The following is an 18,176-nucleotide window of genomic DNA, read 5'->3' as shown; positions in this document are numbered from 1 at the left end:
TATTTATATATGAATATGTATCAACCAGCAGCACAAATTTAAGTCTGCAGATGGGCTTTTTACTTTGTATATTTGCAGTTTGCATGGTTCCATCATTGTTTTGTTTTTCTCATTTTTTAATTTGTTTATATTAATTGTACTAGGGGTTTTATTGTGATTTTCCATACATGCTTATAATATACCTTGATCAGATTCACCCCTTTATAACTCTCAGTTCAATCATTTCTCATATCTACTTTTCTTTCATAGCAATCATCACAGAACTGGGATAAAAGGCTGAGTATCGATTCTTCGCTCCCAAGTGGCTTTGCTAGTCCTGCAGATGAACGACCTCCAACTCGTATCAAAGAAAGCCACATTTTAGAAGGGCTAAGGAAGCTACAGAAGCAGAAAGTGTTACTTGAACCCCCATCAGTGATAACCAAATGGGGTTATAAAGATTGCATGAACTCGAATGAAGGAATATATTCTCCAGGAATTAAGAGTAGCAGCCTCAAGGAATATCCTCCCTGCAAAGCACCTGGCCCAGAGAACCCCTGCAAGGACCCCTACAAGACATTCATCTATGATACAGATTCTCATGAGGATGCAGAAGATGACTCCTCTTCCTTATCATTGCTGCAAGCTGTTCCAAACCAGGGCTGCAGGTTGCATGGCAGTAAGTTAATCCACAGTGTCTCCGACAGTTTGTTTGGCTGGGAACCACATGGAAAACACTTTTCAGAAGCTTCATCCTCAGTTTATCCCAGGGAAAGTCCTGAAAGGTTGACTCGTTGTGCCAGCAGTTGTCCCTTTGAGAGGAAGCTGTGTCCCATTGTGCGTGCCCCTCGGGTGCAGAGGGAGAGAGATCCACACAGCCACAGCCATGACCACACGGGTCTTAATCTCCAGCTTTCAGACACTGATGACAATGAAACCCTAGATGAGTTGCACATAGAAAGCAGTGATGAGAGAAGCCCTTCAGACTTGTCATTGACTGCTGACACCGACAAGTCCATGGAGAACCTGGACATCCTCGTGGGACTTGGAAAACCTCAACTTGGGTCTCCTGATGACGAAGAAACACAAGTGCCCACCAACTTGGAGACTAAGCCAAAGACATTTAGTTTCATTAAGCAGAAAAGGGTTGTGAAAAGGACTTCCTCAGAAGAATGTATTACTGTGATATTTGATGCAGAAAATGGTGAACCCGTTGAATTCAGTTCTCACCAGACTGGAGTTGTTACCGTTACTAGGGATGAAATTTCTATCAACACACCCCCTGCCGGATCCAAGGCAGAACACACTGAACTTTTACCTCAGGGAATTGCTCATTTACAGCCAGGAGCTACTGCAAGAGACTGTTCCTTCTTAAAGAGACCTGATGAGGAAACTGAGAAAAACATTCCAAAAGCTGATGTGGACAGTGTTCCCATGGTGCCCACTGACTCTTTCAGCCCCAGGACTGTCACTAGAAATACCCCACGACAGAAGTTAGCCAAGCCAACACATGGTATGTCATGTCAGAGCAGTTCTAGGTCCTTGGCATCCATGGGTATCTATCAAAAGCAAAATCTGACAAAAATACCTACCAGGGGCAAGTCCTCACCTCAGAAATCAAGAACAATGGAGACCGAAGCCCCTATGCTAGTCTCCTCCTCTGACCCAGTAACTTTGGAAAAATCACCAACCTTCTCTCCAGGGAAACTTTCACGATTCATGAAGACAGAGAGCCCAGGACCCCTCTGTGATATACGGACAGATGCATACTTTCTAAAACACCCCAACAAGCCCCCTCACAGCCCAAAAATGTCCAGCAGAAGGGATTGGGTTCAGTGCTCCAAGAGTCATACCGCAGGGTCACAGTCAAGGCCCCTCATAGAGTCTGGTGACAGTAGCGACCCTCCCACAAGGGATAAACACTGTGGCTCTTGCCTAGAGGTGGGGGTGAGCTCTCCCTCTCCACCGCCCCCTCCAGACAGGTCAGTCTCCCTGCTGCTCAGGCCCAGTCATGACTGTCCTCAATCACCTTCATCAAGCAAGCCTGAAATCAGGGTCCCCAATGACACAACAAGGACAGGGTTCAGCTTTCCATTGCTGAGAGGATCCTCTGCTCCTGTCATTTCTTCTAGTCATGCAATGACAGAAGCACAGAGGAAGAAAGCTTCTATAGCCTTCAAACAGCCTGTCTTCACACAGCCTCTGCCATCCTCAGAAACAGTGATTCACAACAGATGCTCTGCTCGTGTTCCCTCCAGCTCCTTTGCCATGATGGCCCCTGGGCCTTCAAAGGTGTCTCCAAAGAGAGGTGTCCCCAAAACCTCTCCTCACCAAGCACTTCAGTCCACACACTCGGACACAGGGTTCCAGAGCCCCAAAACCTGTTCTTCAACTCATGAGCCTCTGGAGATACGGTCTTCTGAAAGTGCATCTCTAGGGAGAAAAGGAGAATTGGATGACAGTGTCCCAACATCTTCTAAGCCGTCCTTCTTGGAAACTAAGGAGACACCATCATCTCAGGTTAATACTCCCTCCTCCTGCTCCTCTTCCTCCTCCTCTAAAAGCCATAGTACCTCACATGGTTGTCAAAACCCTCTTGAGAAAGGACTGAAAACTCGCCTCCCAGTGGGACTCAAAGTTCTCATGAAGTCTCCCCAGTTGCTCAGGAAAAGTTCCACGGTGCCAGGGAAGCAGGAAAAAGATAGTTTAAATGAGGCCTCGAAAAGCTCTGTGGCCACAAGCAAGTCTAAGCTCAAGGACTGTAAGACACCTGTGAACCTAGAGAGCTCAGGAGGTGAGAGAAACACAACCGTGTTGGGTGTCCAGGCATCTGAAGATGCAGAAGAAGGGCTTCCCCTGGAGAGAGCAATGCCCAAGTCATTGGAAAGTAGCATCCCGGGGGCCGATGGGCGAGAGGGAGTGGAAAACAGACCAGTGAAAAGATCCCTCTCCTCTAGCAAACCGCACCTCAAGCCAGCTCTAGGCATGAATGGTGCCAAAGCACGGAGCCAGAGCTTCAGCATGCACTCAGGAGACAAGCCCTCCACGCCGCCCACAGAAGGGCCAGGCAAAATCCGAACTCAGATCATTACCAACACTGCCGAGAGAGGCAATTCTCTCACCCGGCAGAGCGCTTCCACAGAAGGCTCCCCCAGCAAGACCCCTTCTGCTCCCACATCTGAGGGTCTCCCTGCTGCCGGGAGGTCCCCAGGGTATCCCTTCTCCAGGCAGGCCTCCCCGGGGAGCACAAGCGGTTCTAACACCCAGCATGGGAGCCCAAGCAAGTTGCCTTTGAGGATCCCCCCGAGGTCCGAAGGACTCCTCGCCCCACCTGGGGCAGAAGAGCAGCAGGCCTGCATCCAGAGAGAATGTCCCCATGTGGTACCTGAGGAACCAGGCAGTGACCCCTCCAGGTATCCACCCACCCCAACAGACTGTCCTCAAACACTGCAGGCCCCAGGCAGGCTACAGCATCCAAGCAATTTGGAAACAAGCAGGACATCAAAGCTGGAAACTTTTGGAAGGCATCCAGATGACTCCATAACTGAGACTGCTGCTGTGAGCCCAGAAACCCCCCTGTCACCCACTATCGAAGAAAAAGTCATGTTGTGCATTCAGGAAAATGTGGAAAAGGGCCAAGTGCAAACAAAGTCCACCTCTGTGGAAGTGAAACCAAAAGCCGGGCCTTCTTTTGCCAGCTGGTTTGGTTTTCGGAAAAGTAGACTTCCAGCTCTCAGTAGCAGAAAAATAGATGCCTCCAAAACCAAAATGGAAAAGAAAGAGGCAAAAGTCTTGGGGTTTGGAAATAAGCAACTGAAATCAGAGAGAAAAAAAGAGAAAAAGAAGCCTGAACTACAGTTGAAAGTGGAAAATGAGCTTCATAGGAATGCCAAGTCAGCAGACAGTCCAGACAGTGGTTTGCCAAGCAAAAAGAATCTAAAAACATCACAAGACATTTACAACCAAATGAGGTTTGGACCAAGAGCTAGACCCAGCCCTGTTACATGTTCAACAAAAGATAACTTTATGGAGGAACTTTTGAACAGGTAACTCATTGGAACACAGGGTAGCAATGTAGACAGGTCTCCTTGGCTCCCCTTTAAGGAGAGTTCTTAGTTTCCTATATGTTAAATGCCACTTGAGCATGGTTTCCCCATAAGCAGAAGTGCATTTTTTTTTACATTAGCCAGAATTTAAACAATGAAATCAAAGTTAGCAATAAAATGATAATTTAGTCCATGTTACTTTGTTAACCAAACCAATGGTCTTTGAAATTAAAGAACGGTAAGTTTTATCAAGGTTGAAAGAGCTTCAACCTACACTAGGAAGCATGAATGTACCCACATGGCATGAAATGGAAGAAAATTACACGTACGGTTTAAAGCATGCCGATTTCATTGACTATACTGAGCAAACGTATACTTAGAAACTTTCCAGAAATAATTACTTTTTTAGCTGATCTTAAACCAGAAATATTTTTAGCAATCACTCTTCAGTGGTTTTTATTTTTCCCCTCCACAAAAGCAGTCATAAAAATAAAAATTAATTCATTATGGTCTCAAATCTAAATTGACATACTGCTGGAATATTTGAAGATTTTATCAAAGCTTGTGAGTAACACTTATCATTTAAAGGTTTAAATACAAAGAGCTACATGGAGGTTACTTTAAGCATTAAAGGACTGGGAAGAGGAGAGGGAGTGAAGACAAGCAATGTAATTGATCAGAGGAATCACTTTCTACCTGCAGAGTTGATAAGAAAGGAGCTTACCAGACAGAAAGTGGATCAAATAATGGTTCCTGCAGGAACATGTTAAAGGGCACTTCCCAGGGCTCCTGTATCATTGGCAGCCCTAGCAGCACCCAAGGAAGCCACAAGAAAAACATCAAAACCAAAGCTGATATGGAAACACCAAGAGACTCCCTGGTAAGTGCTCCACCATCCTGCTTTGAACACTTCACTCTGAGATGCTCTGCCTGGATTCTTTCTGCTCTTTGCTAATACAATATGGGTATGAGATTGCTGGGAAAAAGACAAAATCAAAGACAAAGATTTTTAAATAAGAGAGAAATCTTGGTGACAACTGCCACAAAGAGGTGGCAGCTAGACCTTGAGTGGGGATGGCCCCTTCTGGGAACACTGCTTCTTGCAGCTCTATTTTCAGAATAGTGATATAATTGCAGTGCACTGCAGGTGAATGATGCTAGCAGTGTCATCTTCAAATTATATCTCAGGCTGGAAATTTGTTTTGATGATGATTTCCAATACCAGAAATGAAAAAGGAATGAATGTGATTTTAGATATGAAAGGTGCTTAGCACTTTAAGAGAGCATTGACTATTCTGATGATTTGATTGAAGTGTTGTTTATTTTTTATGCAAGTTGTACATATGAATTCGTTCTACCTAGACAGAAAGTGGTAAGCCTATAAATTATGTTTTGGAATTTGGCTCCGTATCAATTCAGTCTTTCAATTGTTGGATCCAGAAGGGAATAGACTTCCTCTAATAAAATAATAAAAATGCATTTTTATATTTCCGCAAGTCATGATAGTTTCAGATATTTTTGTTTTATAGTTATTTTAAATTATACTTACTCTCTTTACATTCATTAAATGCTCGTATAATTGATTTGATTACTCTCATTGTTCCATTTAATAAGATTTAAAGCACTTAAACCAACAATATTCTCTTTACAGAATTGCCATATCTGTATCTTTGTATACTCTAATAAAGAGGTTATGAAATATAGGCCATGCAGCCATTTTCTAAGAAAAAACTTGAAATCTGAAGAAATTGTGCATTTTTTCTGGGGTGGATGGGGTGGTTCAAGAATGGAAGAGATTCTACAAGTAATCATGGTTAGAATGATTAGTTATTGATATTTAGCATTCCTTAGAGTTTCACAAACATATTTTCATTTGAGACAATGTACCTTTAATGTATTTTACTCAGATATGTCTTGACTCCAAAGAGCTATAAGGTCTGTCTTTCAAAGTCTCTGAAATCATATGCAGACCATGTTCCTTACAGTTTTCTTTTTTCCCACTAGTTTTTGCTCTTGGCTCCTGTGGTATCATTCCTTCTTTGAAAATGTAGATGTCCTCCATGTTATAAAGACCACAATTTATAAGCATATCTAAGGCTGCCCTTGTAGTGTCACTGAAAGGAAAGAGAGAGAAGGAATGTGTGGAAATGTGCAATATGCTGGAAATTCAATCCCGCTGATGGAAAACTTTGATAGCCCTGCAGAGCCCCTTATCAGAGGCACTCCATTTAACTATGCCCCATTTAATATGGTTCTGACAGCTTAGGGTGTATCTTCACCACACAGAAGTACCAAAGAAACAAAAAGACCCTACATTTGGCTTTTACAATTTCATTTTTACTTTCTTATTACTTCCTAATGCTAAAGTAATTCCCCCATGCTTTTCCTTTCTTCTCTGCAGTTTTTCACAGGGTAGTAATAACGATCCTTTGGTCTTTCCAGACTACTGGCAAGAAACACTTATTATTTTCTGTGAAGTACAAAGATTCCCTAACCACCCCAAATATACATAATCAATAGAGATATGCTAATTTTTCTAGTTAGCTGTGAGGGCAAATTAGTCATGCTGAGAAGCTTTTCCATACAGGGGAATACTATTAACCTGGATAGATGACCAGCTAGTCATTTTTTAAAACTGTAAAATGCAGTGCTTTTTGTCTCATCTCTGTAATCATCAGTGTGGATTGGGCTAAAATTACTAATTTCAGCAAGGACATTGCTGTACTCTCCTTTGGGACTAGTACAAGAATAGCAGCAAAAACCCATTTATTACATGTTATCAGCCTATGTAGAAAGAAGATTAGATGCAAAATAAGATGTATTCTGATACCACAGCAACTGATGTGAGTACCCATGAACCTTTTAAGATTCACAGTTTAAGAGAATTCTCCTGTGCTAGGGCTCAAGGTAAATTTGCTCTCTGCTTATTTCACTGATGCAAAGAATTTTTCTCATGGTAGTTATAGTGAACAGAAACAATACCTATATAAAATGCATTAATACCACACTCTTTCCTAAATTAAACCACTATTCCAAAACCTTATGACATAATCTATCACCATTCCTTCTCCTTTATAAAGTAGGATTGTATATTAGTCACAAGAGTCTAAGGCATTTTACTCACTTAAAAAATTAATATTTAATATTTTAATCTAGAGTGATAATAATAGAAAGATTATTTCTGTATACATATAAAACAAATCCCTTTACATAGAAATCCAGTTAATTCACTAGTAACTGCATACCCCTTTAGATACATTCTAAAATATGTATAAACATCCAAATAGTACTTGGCTGAAATAAATCTTTTCTCTTTTCAGAGCTTTCATTAGAGGCTTATGTCCCCATTTCTTCCATCATTTGTAGACCACTTAGCTCTAATTTTTGTGTAATTTAGACTAGGAGCCATGTTACTTTGTACTTAAAATGATTTTATGTTATTTAAATAAAAGAGAGTGGAAAGACATCCTCTAGAAAGTCAGTAAGTAAGTCAAAAAGGCACACTGTATTTGCTACATACTGTGATTCTTCCTTCCTGTGGATGAAGATAGTTTTCTGAAATGAGAAGTCTCAAAGGAAGACAGCTCCAGGATGTCTTATTTAAACCTCTGGACAAAAATAAAAATTGTTAACAAAGTTAATGAGATTATATACCTTTATCATGCACAGGAGAGAAATGACCATTTTAATATGGGTATTTTAATTTAAATTATGGGTGTTCTCTTTAACCAAGTGTCACATTGTCTGAAAAAAATTCACATCTGCTAATAAAAAGCCATCAAATACTATCCCATTAAACTGGGACTCTGGTGATGAAATAGCAGAAAACAGTACAATAATTATACAAATTGTTATCTTCTTATTAAGTTCTGCAAAATGTCATAATTTCAACTTCTTAATTGAAAGATTTTCTTCTAAATGCTATTTTGATGCTAATAAGAAGCATGCATATTTTGCCCTTTTGCAAAGTTTTCTAAATGACTAAACTTTTCCAAAGATTGTACCTTCTAGTTTTCCCTCCCAGGATTCCTCCCTGTCTCTGATAGATTCATCATATCCTTTTCCTTTCAATTGAGCTTTGACATCAAAGATACTGCTTTCTTGAGAAGCCTTCAGTGTTAGGATAATTCAGAGAAAAAAATATGTGCAGAATTCCAAATGAAGTATGCTCAAATATGGGGTTCAATTATGAAATCATCTATGCAGACTGATCAGTGGTGAATTTTTTTCTCCTGTGTCTCTTGCAAGCTCATTTCATCCTGCCCTTCCTAGTGCTAGAAGTTAGTACAGCATGATGGACTCAGTGATATTTTATGGCTGCCTATTACAGGCTGGTGTCTGGAGCTGTGCTTGACTACAACTGCAGAATCCCAAAAGATGGACAAGAGTTAGAAGTGCAGCATTTTAAGACTCCCAAAGTCCTGACAACAAACTTAAACCAAAACCAGCCTTTACTACTTCCTATCAAGTAGGCATCACTGACACTGACTTGTACTCTCTGGCTGTTCTTGGGACAGTAACAACTGAGAAATTCCTCAGTTTCCAACCACCAGTCTTCTGAACCAAATGCTTGCCAAACATCCTGGTGCCATGGCTGCCCTCATTCTTTGTAGTGCTTTACCAGGAGGATGTTGACCCACTTGTGCCTGTCTTTGGCAAATTCTTAATCATGGCCTCAAGAAGTTTCCCACAACCCAGCCAACATGTGATTAGGAATGGAAATTCATTTAAATTTGATCCTATGAGTAATATAATTAGCAAGGGGAAATCTACCAAAATAAATTATGTCCCTCATTTCCATAAGCAAATGGGTTTAAAAAAAAAAGGTATTCACCAGTTTGCATTAAAATCTATTTGCATATACCACTCTTGGGGATATACCCAAAAGACTGTGACACAGGTTACTCCAGAGGCACCTGCACACCCATGTTTATTGCGGCACTATTCACAATAGCCAAGTTATAGAAACAGCCAAGATGCCCCACTACTGACGAATGGATCAAGAAAATGTGATATCTATACACAATGGAATTTTATGCAACCATGAAGAAGAACGAAATGTTATCATTCGCTGGTAAATGGATGGAATTGGAGAACATCATTCTGAGTGAGGTTAGCCTGGCCCAAAAGACCAAAAATCGTATGTTCTCCCTCATATGTGGACATTAGATCAAGGGCAAACACAACAATGGGATTGGACTTTGAGCACATGATAAAAGCGAGAGCACACAAGGGAGGGGTGAGGATAGGTAAGACACCTAAAAAACTAGCTAGCATTTGTTGCCCTTAACGCAGAGAAACTAAAGCAGATACCTTAAAAGCAACTGAGGCCAACAGGAAAAGGGGACCAGGAACTAGAGAAAAGGTGAGATCAAAAAGAATTAACCTGGAAGGTAACACCCACGCACAGGAAATCAATGTGAGTCAATGCCCTGTATAGCTATCCTTATCTCAACCAGCAAAAACCCTTGTTCCTTCCTATTATTGCTTATACTCTCTCTACAACAAAATTAGAAATAAGGGCAAAATAGTTTCTGCTGGGTATCGAGGGGGTTGGGGGGAGAGGTAAGGGGCGGAGCGGGTGGTAAGGGAAGGGGTGGGGGCAGGGGGGAGAAATGACCCAAGCCTTGTATGCACATATGAATAATAAAAGAAAAAAAAAGTTAAAAAAAAAGTCAAAATTTGAAAAAAAAATCTATTTGCGTGCATATTGAGAGCTGAGGAATAAGCCATTTTAGGACACACCTCTATTTCCTCCATTACTGGGCTGGTGCCTCAGTCCCTTCAGATTCACAGTTTCCCCCAATGGGTCATCTGCCCCTCATGGGTCAACCAACCCAAGGGAGCTAAGAGAGTTAGGGACCCTATCCACAAAGCTGGTTCCTTGGATGGGCCCCTAGAAGCCATATTTAGCCTTTGCTCTTAAGCACAGAAAACTCTGGAAAGATTTTGCTAAGGAGTTGGAAGGTAGTACTGCATAGCAGCTTGTTTTCTTTCTTCAGTCTGATTCTTGCACAAAGATGGTAGTGAAGTTTGCAGAAGAGTCAAGGAGCAGTAAGGAAGGAAAGCAGAGGAGCTACACATATGCACACACTCAAGCATTTGCTACCTTAAATAAAGTACTATGGCCTATGAATACTTGGGATATTGCCTCTACAGCTAACTGCCAGACACTACAAAGCTGTAGCAACTCTTGGCAAGGTCTGGAAAGAATTCCTATGACATTATGGGACATTCTGAATAAATGAATTACAGTAATGGATAGGGGACAGGAGAGATCATTCTAAAACTAAAGTCCTGTGTGACTTTGAACAGATTACTAACCCTCTCTGAGCCTCTTTTGCTTTATAAAACCAAAACCTCTTTTCAATTTCTTGGTTCTTTAATTTGGAATTTTACAGACTGAAAAAGATAATTCACCCATATTCCAGCAGTTTAGAAGGCTACCCTTGCAAGTTTAACATGGGTAAATTTAGAGCAACCCAGAAGAAATGCTATTTTACATTAACACATGGGTTGGGAGGGGGAGGAAATATAGAACAGACTGCCATAAGAGTTGGTATGAACTGAAGATGTAGATTTCCTTGGCGTTTCTGTAAATGAGGCAAGAAGACTCCTAATGGATTATTAGTAGAAGTGTGTTTTGGGGTAGCCTTGTCACAAACATATCCCTGAGCTGTGTGACGCTTTTCTCCTCTGCTCTCCACAAACGTACACTGCTAGGAACAGTTAGTCCATGAAGCCTTTTCCTGTCCTCTCTTTCATTCTCCACCTTCCTGAGGAGGTGCAAGCAAACAAGGGAAATGCCCACAAAGCAGACAGCCAAAGGGAAAAGAAAGTGGTAAAGCACAGCCAGAAAATACTGGATCCTTGACAGTCTCCTTGTGAGGGTTGAGGTAGCAGTCACATATTCTCCACGTGTCGTCATCTGGCTATTAGCATTGGTGCAGTAGAGGCATCCATTGCATTCTGCTATTGGAACTGCAGTCATAAAATGTAAATAATTGTTCTCATCCCATTAAGTGTGAAAAATAAGAGGTAAGAAATAGAAAGCTGAATCTGGTTCAAGGTCAGTATGCAACCAAATAACTTTGTACCTTTTGAGTGCAAAATTGTGTTCAACCCCAGCCTCTGAGCAGATCCGCTGACAGCTGCTAGTACATGTGGCTGAGCAGGACCCCATTGCATTGCCAAGTTCACATTACTGTTATTGGCTGGAGTGTTTTTGATAAGAGCTATTTTGGATCACTCCATGAAGGACTTCAGCTATCTTAAAATTGAGGCCAGGTTGACACAAAAATGTCAAATGGAAATTTAGAATAATGAAGTTCCCCTAAATAAACACAAATCTAGAGTCAGGCTTGCTATGTGTGAATCTTAGCTCCACCACTTGGATGGTTCTGTGTCTTTCCTGCTGCTCCGAGGTAGGTCTTCACGTCTATAGTGAGCTGACAGTAGCCCCTGCCACTTAACGTCGCTGTGAGTATGATGAGATCCTAAGTAATAAAGACTTGACACAGATCTTCCCCAGGCAGAGTGTGTAGGTGCTTGCTGTTTTACTGTGGCTGGTATTGTTGAGGTTAATAGATATTGTTAATGTCGATGTCAGCTGTATGGCTGGTGTCAGTACCCCACTACTGGACTAAGAAGCAGAGGTCTTAAATTGTCCTGTGAGCATTACCCCAAACGTAACCCTTTACTAAGGTGTGCCAACTTTAAGGAAACTTCCTGGACCTTAGAATTCTCATCTATAAAATACTGTGACTTCACAACGTTCTCTCTGGAGTTCTATCTGAGGCTACTCAATCCAGTGCCTGGGTGTTCCAGCTGAAATAAAAGGGGAAGCCTTTTCATATGAAAAGTCTAGAAAAATGTCTCACTGCTTTACTTCACTGAGCACTTATCCTAGTCACCTCATTTTATTATGGAAAGAATGAAACAATCATTTTCTTAGAGAGTTAGTCTGTTAGGAAAGGGTCAGGAGATCTAAATATGATTTAAATATGTCTCCCTGGTCTTATTAAAATAAGTTATGGTAGAATTCTCTGACTCTGGCAGAATTATTCCTCTGTAGACATTTTTTTTTTCTAACAGCCAAGTGTTACTGATTCAAGTTAAAAACCAAAGCTATTATTGCTAAAATCTTCTGTAGAGTCAGGTACCCTGTAAGGCCTCTCTTTTGAAGCTGGCATTATACTTCTGAAAATATGCTCTCATAATTAAAATTTGTAATAAAGCCAAATGATACAGTGAGGAAAAGTGGAATGAAATACACACATGTTCATGTACCCACACACGTGTATGTGTCAACACTTATACCCCCCATTTATTACAGAAAGTACTTGTAATCTGAGAATTGCCAAAGATCTTTTTAATATCATGAATAAGAACTTCCAGTATTTTCTTATTGCTGCAGATAAAAGAGGCAAATGAACACTTGGAAGAGGATGAAGAAGATACAATTGCAGATTCTGCATTTCAGAGCCACATCACAGGTAAAAATTCATGTTTTAATATATCTCTAACTTTGAGACATTTTATACATGCTACTTTCTTCCAGACATGGTGCATTCCTAGAGACCATGTCTGGTGCGTCCCTCTCTGTCTGAGCCTGGTTACCTTTTGTCTTAGATGTTGGATGCTAACTAACATAAAACGTGGATTAAACAGTACCTATAAAGAAGATGTAGGTATATGCAAAGGATTATAACATAAACCCATGAGAAGACAATATGTGTCAGTATTAAATGAGAGCAGTACTCGGTGTAAACAATTTGTTCTGAGGAGAAAATCAGCTCTGACTGTATCCAGTTTCTATCATTGTTTCAAAAACTAATGTAGATGACTATTGACTAGAAATATGGGATGGTGGCTTTCTTAAAATGAACGTTTTTAACTGAATGTATTTTATATAGAATAAGTGAATATGGCTTGCCAAAATCTTCAACTCATTTTCTTCACCATTTCTGTCTAGAACCCTAAATATAGATAGACCTGTCTCTGAATTAAGTTCAACTTGCCAGCTGTTTCTTAAAATTGTGCATTAATCAGAAGAGATAAGGAAAGGGAAGGAAACCAAAAACTTAATTGTGGTTGATGTGCTCACTGTATAGGAGTAAATATAGTAATCTTAAACTGGCAGAGGCCACTATGGGAAGGGGGCTAGGAGTGATGAAGAAGTCTGGTAGAGATGAACCAATTTGGGTTATAATACACAAGTGCATGGAAACAACACAAGGAATCTCTCTGTATAACTATCTTTGTCTCAAACTAGCAAAATGTCATGTTTTTCTTATTATCTTTTATGTTTTTTCTTCAACAAAATTGGAGAACAAGAAGGCAGAACAGGTTCTGATGGGGGGTGGGGTAGGGGGTGCCCCAAATAATGTATACACATGTAAATGTAAACATGATAAAATAAAATAAATTTGCAAGGAAAGAAAAAAGCCAAATGAACATTTTAAAATTTTCTAAAACATTGTGTGTTAATACCAGGAAAAAAGGAACTCAAGTTCCCAACATAGTGAGACTTTGCCTACCTGTTTCCAGAAGCCAGGAGGTAACTGGGATGGAGGAGTTACCAATGACTGTGATCCTTGTCAGGAGATTAGACAGGTGATAATTTTAAAAGCCCCAGGTCACCTTGAACGTTGTAAAATTAGTTGTTCTTCAGGCTGTAAAAATAGCTTGACTATGAGCATCTTGATTGTTTAGCATTTACACAAGACACCAAAGGATGAGGGAATTATTGCTCCAAATCCCCAAACCCCATTTGGGTGTAGGAGACAGCACATAATACCATGTTCCAGGATGTGACAGCCTTGCAGATTGCCAAGTTTTGGTATCTTCTGTGTCCACTGCTCCTCCCTTTCTCTGGGGTATCTTTAGCTGCCAACTCCTCTTGGCCCCCCTTGGCTCTGAGTGCTGTATTGGTGCACTTTGTGGCTGATTTTCTAGTGTACCCAGCAGTCTTCTACAAACTATAATTTACAGTTTATCTCAGAGAGTTGTTGTACCCCCACTGCTTAATGAGACTGGCACACCATTATTATTCTTTTCATTTGTAATTGGGAGTACAAAAGTCTTAACAAACAGCTGAATGAGTGCAGTCTGAATAAGATTATTATTCCAAAAAGACATCCTTTATTATAGTTGTCAATGTGAAATGCTTAAATTGGTATCAGTTCTGCGTAGTTAGCTAATATGCAAGTTAAATAATGTTTAACAGCCCTCAAACATGAGACTACGTAAAGCCTTGCTGAGTCGGCATTTTTCCATAATGAGGTATTCTTGGGCTTATAAAAAACATATGAAGTCAGAGGCTGAATTTTTGTTCAAGAGAACTACAGTAACTTAAACATTTTAGTGGATTAGTGGTTCTTTAAATCTGCACTTTTGGATGTGATAGCCCCCTTCCCATAGCCACATGTGGCTATTGCAACTTTTATTAAAATAACATAAAATTAAAAATTCAGGCTCTCAGTCACACTAGCTACAGTTTGAGTGGTCAGTGGACACCTCTTAGGTATATTCCGTACAACAATTTCCTTCATCACTGTTTTCTCAAACAGTGCTGCTTTAGACCACACTGATGGATGGGATTTGGACCATGGGAAAGAAAAAGAATCTGGTCTTAGATCCTTGTAGACTTACCTCTTCATGGCCATAGAAACTATGCAAATACACTGATGTGGCCACAAGTAAGCAGCAACAAACCATTATGTAAGTAATAAAACCAGTTGATCACCTTGTTTAACTAAGAGTGTCAAACAAGAAAAAAGGTGTGTAGCCACTCCACAATATTGTCAACAGCCCTATCTCATTTTATTTCCCTTACTCAACCACAATTACCATGTTGGCTTTTTGTCCTCATGCTTCTTGCCTCTGGTTGCAAACTGGTTCCTGCCTCTCTAGACATTCCATTTTCATTTGAGACAAAAAGTGTAAGGAAGATGAAAAACTTCCCAGAATCCCACCAAAGGCTGCACCTCACATATCATTGATGAGAAATGGATCACACACCCAATACCAGCTGCTAAAGATTCTGGGAAAGCATCTGTTTCATGTATTAGCAGAGAGAAAAGGGTTGAGATTGTCTCAGTCTAACCAATCAATACAATTATCTTTTTTGGAAGTTCTTCTACTTTAATATTGAATGAGACTCATTAAAGGGAACTGGTTATCTTTTTTTGGTGGTACCATGTTTGCACTTGCTTGGCAGGTGCTCTACCCTTTAAGCAATGCCCCCAGTCCTTTTTGCTTTATTTTTTGGGTAAGGTCTCATGTTTTTGCCCAGGGCTGGCCTCCTACTTATGCCTCCTGTATACCTAGGATTATAGGCATGAGCCCATGTGCCTGGCCTAGTTATTTGTCTTTAGTCCACAAGAATGTCTGAGAATATGCATCTATCTATCTATCTATATATATATATACATATATAGATTTATATACTTAATAATTCCAGTATTCATTTTGTGGTGTTTTATAATCATAATATAATTTCAATAATAGCACCTAACAAATCTAAGTATGTTCTTCTTCCAACCAAATATCAATTAATGTCTTTGACAGAGAAGAACAATCAAGAAAGTAGTGAATCTCAATGCATTTCTGTGGTTAAGGATAATCGTGTTGGTTTAATGAAAATGTTTTGAGTTGATTACAAGACAAGATATTGCCAACTAAACCTACTGAATATTTAAATTCAAGATTTATTAATTAAGTAAAATAATGACACTACATTTCTTCTTTAAAATTGTCCTAACAAATATCAGACTTCCATCATAATAAGCATCAAGCACACAACTAGCCAGGCCTAAGAGAACTTTAACACAAAATTCACAACCGCCATATTTCAAATTTTCCTTTTCTGCTATGTAGCTATAATAGATTCACTCTATATATTATACTAATTATCTACTAGGATTAGACAATTACAATGAATTCAAGTACCATTAACTTGTATTAAAAATATCAGCCAGGGAGACAGAGGATTTGGAAATTCTAATAAAGAAGGGAAAATATCTTTTGAGGAATCTGAGAAAGAAGCCAAGCAGAATCCAGTGGTATCCAAAAAACAAGGATGCATGGTAGCCCTTTACGAAATGAAGGATACATAGTATTTCCCCAAATCTAAAAGAGTTGCAAAGAAGTCTGCCCAGTAGTCCAATGAATAAATACCCCAGTGTCCCATACTTAAGTGAGACCTGTTTCTTCTCCCCTATTAGTTGAGTGTACTTTTAGTCTATTCTGCAGGAGCCAGAAGGGTTCTACCACCAGAGCATAGCAAGACAAAGGACATGATCTAGCTCTAGTGACTCTCTGGCTTTCTTGGGTAGGTCTGTTAAGTTACCATGGAACTCTCCTTCCTACCCCAGGTACTGACATTACCTCCAAGGGATCCTTCTAGCCTCATTTGTTGTACTCTTTCCTCCCTTCCACCTCAGCCTACACTCTCCTGACAACAGCTAATGTATTGTGCAGGAGGATGTGTTTGATAAGTACCTTTGAGTACTTTCACACCATAAGCCTGTGCATTTCCATTTTCCCAGGGTGTTTCATTTCCTTATTCCTGCCCTCTCCTAGTCTTTAGCTAACATGGTAAACTAACTCACATCACTATAGTAACGGATTAGACAGGAACCTTTACAAGTCACACATTTGCATTGTATCAAAGATTCAGATAAATTTTTACCTCTAGTTAAGAGTAATCTTTAGGAACTCTAAGTTTCAGGTACTCAGAGTGCTTGTTTGAGCAAATTATGGGGTGAGGAAGAAAGGATAGAACCAAGCCTACCTCAGATAATGAACAGCACAAGAAGCAGTGCCAGGGGAAAAAAGAGTTATTTTTTATAAGCCTAGTTTTGCCTGAAGGCTAGACCTGAGACAAAGCTATGTTGTGCCAAATAAGAGAGATTTAGAACACCATCTTGAACGCATATAGACCTTGTTCTTGTACCTTTCATCATCAATCCACAAAGCATCAAATCTACAGTAGTAAAGTGCCCAGTTTGCAGTTAGGTAGAGGAAGAAGGGATACAAGAGTCATAGATGGGCAGTTGTTATTGTTGAGGAATCTCTACACCACATTCAAATAACGGTCAGCAAATGCAACAGACTTTCACATCAGGCCTGGCCTGATGCCAAAATGTTGATTTCTGTGATTGTTTCTTTGGTTGTAAGAGAAAGGTAAGGTCTCGTAGGCTCTTAAAACAAGTGCTTCACTTACATAGAGAGCAGGAACCAGGAGCATAGCATTTATCTCATCTGAACCCAACAGGGGTAGAGGGGTATAAGGGAGAATGATAGGGGGCATAAATTCAACTATGATAAATTGTAGGAACATTTGTAAATGTCACAATGTACCCCCTGTACAACAATAATTAAAAATAGAGAAAAAAAGAATATGCCCAACAGTAGGTATCCATAGTGCATTCTATCATTTGAATTTTCCAGGCCACATTTGTTTTTAGTTTAAAGACTGGATTTCCCTAACCATTAGTGTAGCTAAGAATTGAGAAGATTTAATGTATAGTGGTTTAAATAAGATAGAAATTTCTTGCTGTTACAAATGAAACAGTGCCAGGTTCTTCCTGTCTTGTCCTTTAGGATTTCATCCACAAAGGAGAGAGAGAGAGAGGTCTTTCAGGTCCAGAGGAACAAAAGTCAACTCCCAAGAGGGAGCTCTAACTCATATGGTTTCCATTCCTCATCTGATTTCTATCTTAGGACCTATGATGACTCTTGAAAAGCCATCCTTATACCCCCATCCTAACAAGCAGAAAGGAGGAAAGGAAGATGAGAGACACAGCCCATCCTTTTAAGGACACTTCCCAACAGTTGCCCCTGCCTTCTGCTAACATCCCATTGGCCATAACTTGGTTCATAGGATGGGACCCATTCTTCCAGGCAGGCAGCTGTATGTACAACAACAACAACAACAACAAAAAAAAAAATAGAGGCTCTCTTAAATCTGAAAGATGGAGAAAAAGGATATTAGGGGACACCTAGCGTCTCAGCCTGCTGTCTAACCACTACCAAGGTAATCTCTTCCAACCTTAGCTTATCTGTGCTAAAGAAACACAAGCAAATTTTCACTGTCATTTAAGAAAGTCATAGAAAAAGAAATCTGAAGAGTAGTTAGGAAAGACG

General features: G+C 40.1%; 1 protein-coding gene across 16 annotated transcripts in view; it reads left to right on the top strand.

The window, feature by feature from the left end:
• Window positions 1-18,176, top strand: part of Nckap5 (NCK associated protein 5) — a 927,122-nt gene that overhangs the window by 817,305 nt on the left and 91,641 nt on the right. For 15 of the 16 annotated variants that reach the window (XM_074070606.1, XM_074070604.1, XM_074070603.1 and 12 more), the window contains 3 exons: window positions 250-4,025; window positions 4,728-4,905; window positions 12,442-12,520. In XM_074070606.1, coding sequence (XP_073926707.1) covers window positions 445-4,025; window positions 4,728-4,905; window positions 12,442-12,520 — 3,838 coding nt within the window. In that variant the 5' untranslated portion in view covers window positions 250-444. The remainder of the gene's footprint in view (window positions 1-249; window positions 4,026-4,727; window positions 4,906-12,441; window positions 12,521-18,176) is intronic. The other variant, XM_074070607.1, reaches the window with a different exon arrangement.

Source organism: Castor canadensis, chromosome 4 (genome assembly GCF_047511655.1).
Source record: "Castor canadensis chromosome 4, mCasCan1.hap1v2, whole genome shotgun sequence".
NCBI classification, from domain to species: Eukaryota; Metazoa; Chordata; class Mammalia; order Rodentia; family Castoridae; genus Castor; species Castor canadensis.
Note: the sequence above shows the minus strand (reverse complement) of the source record. Positions and strands in the feature narration are given on the sequence as shown.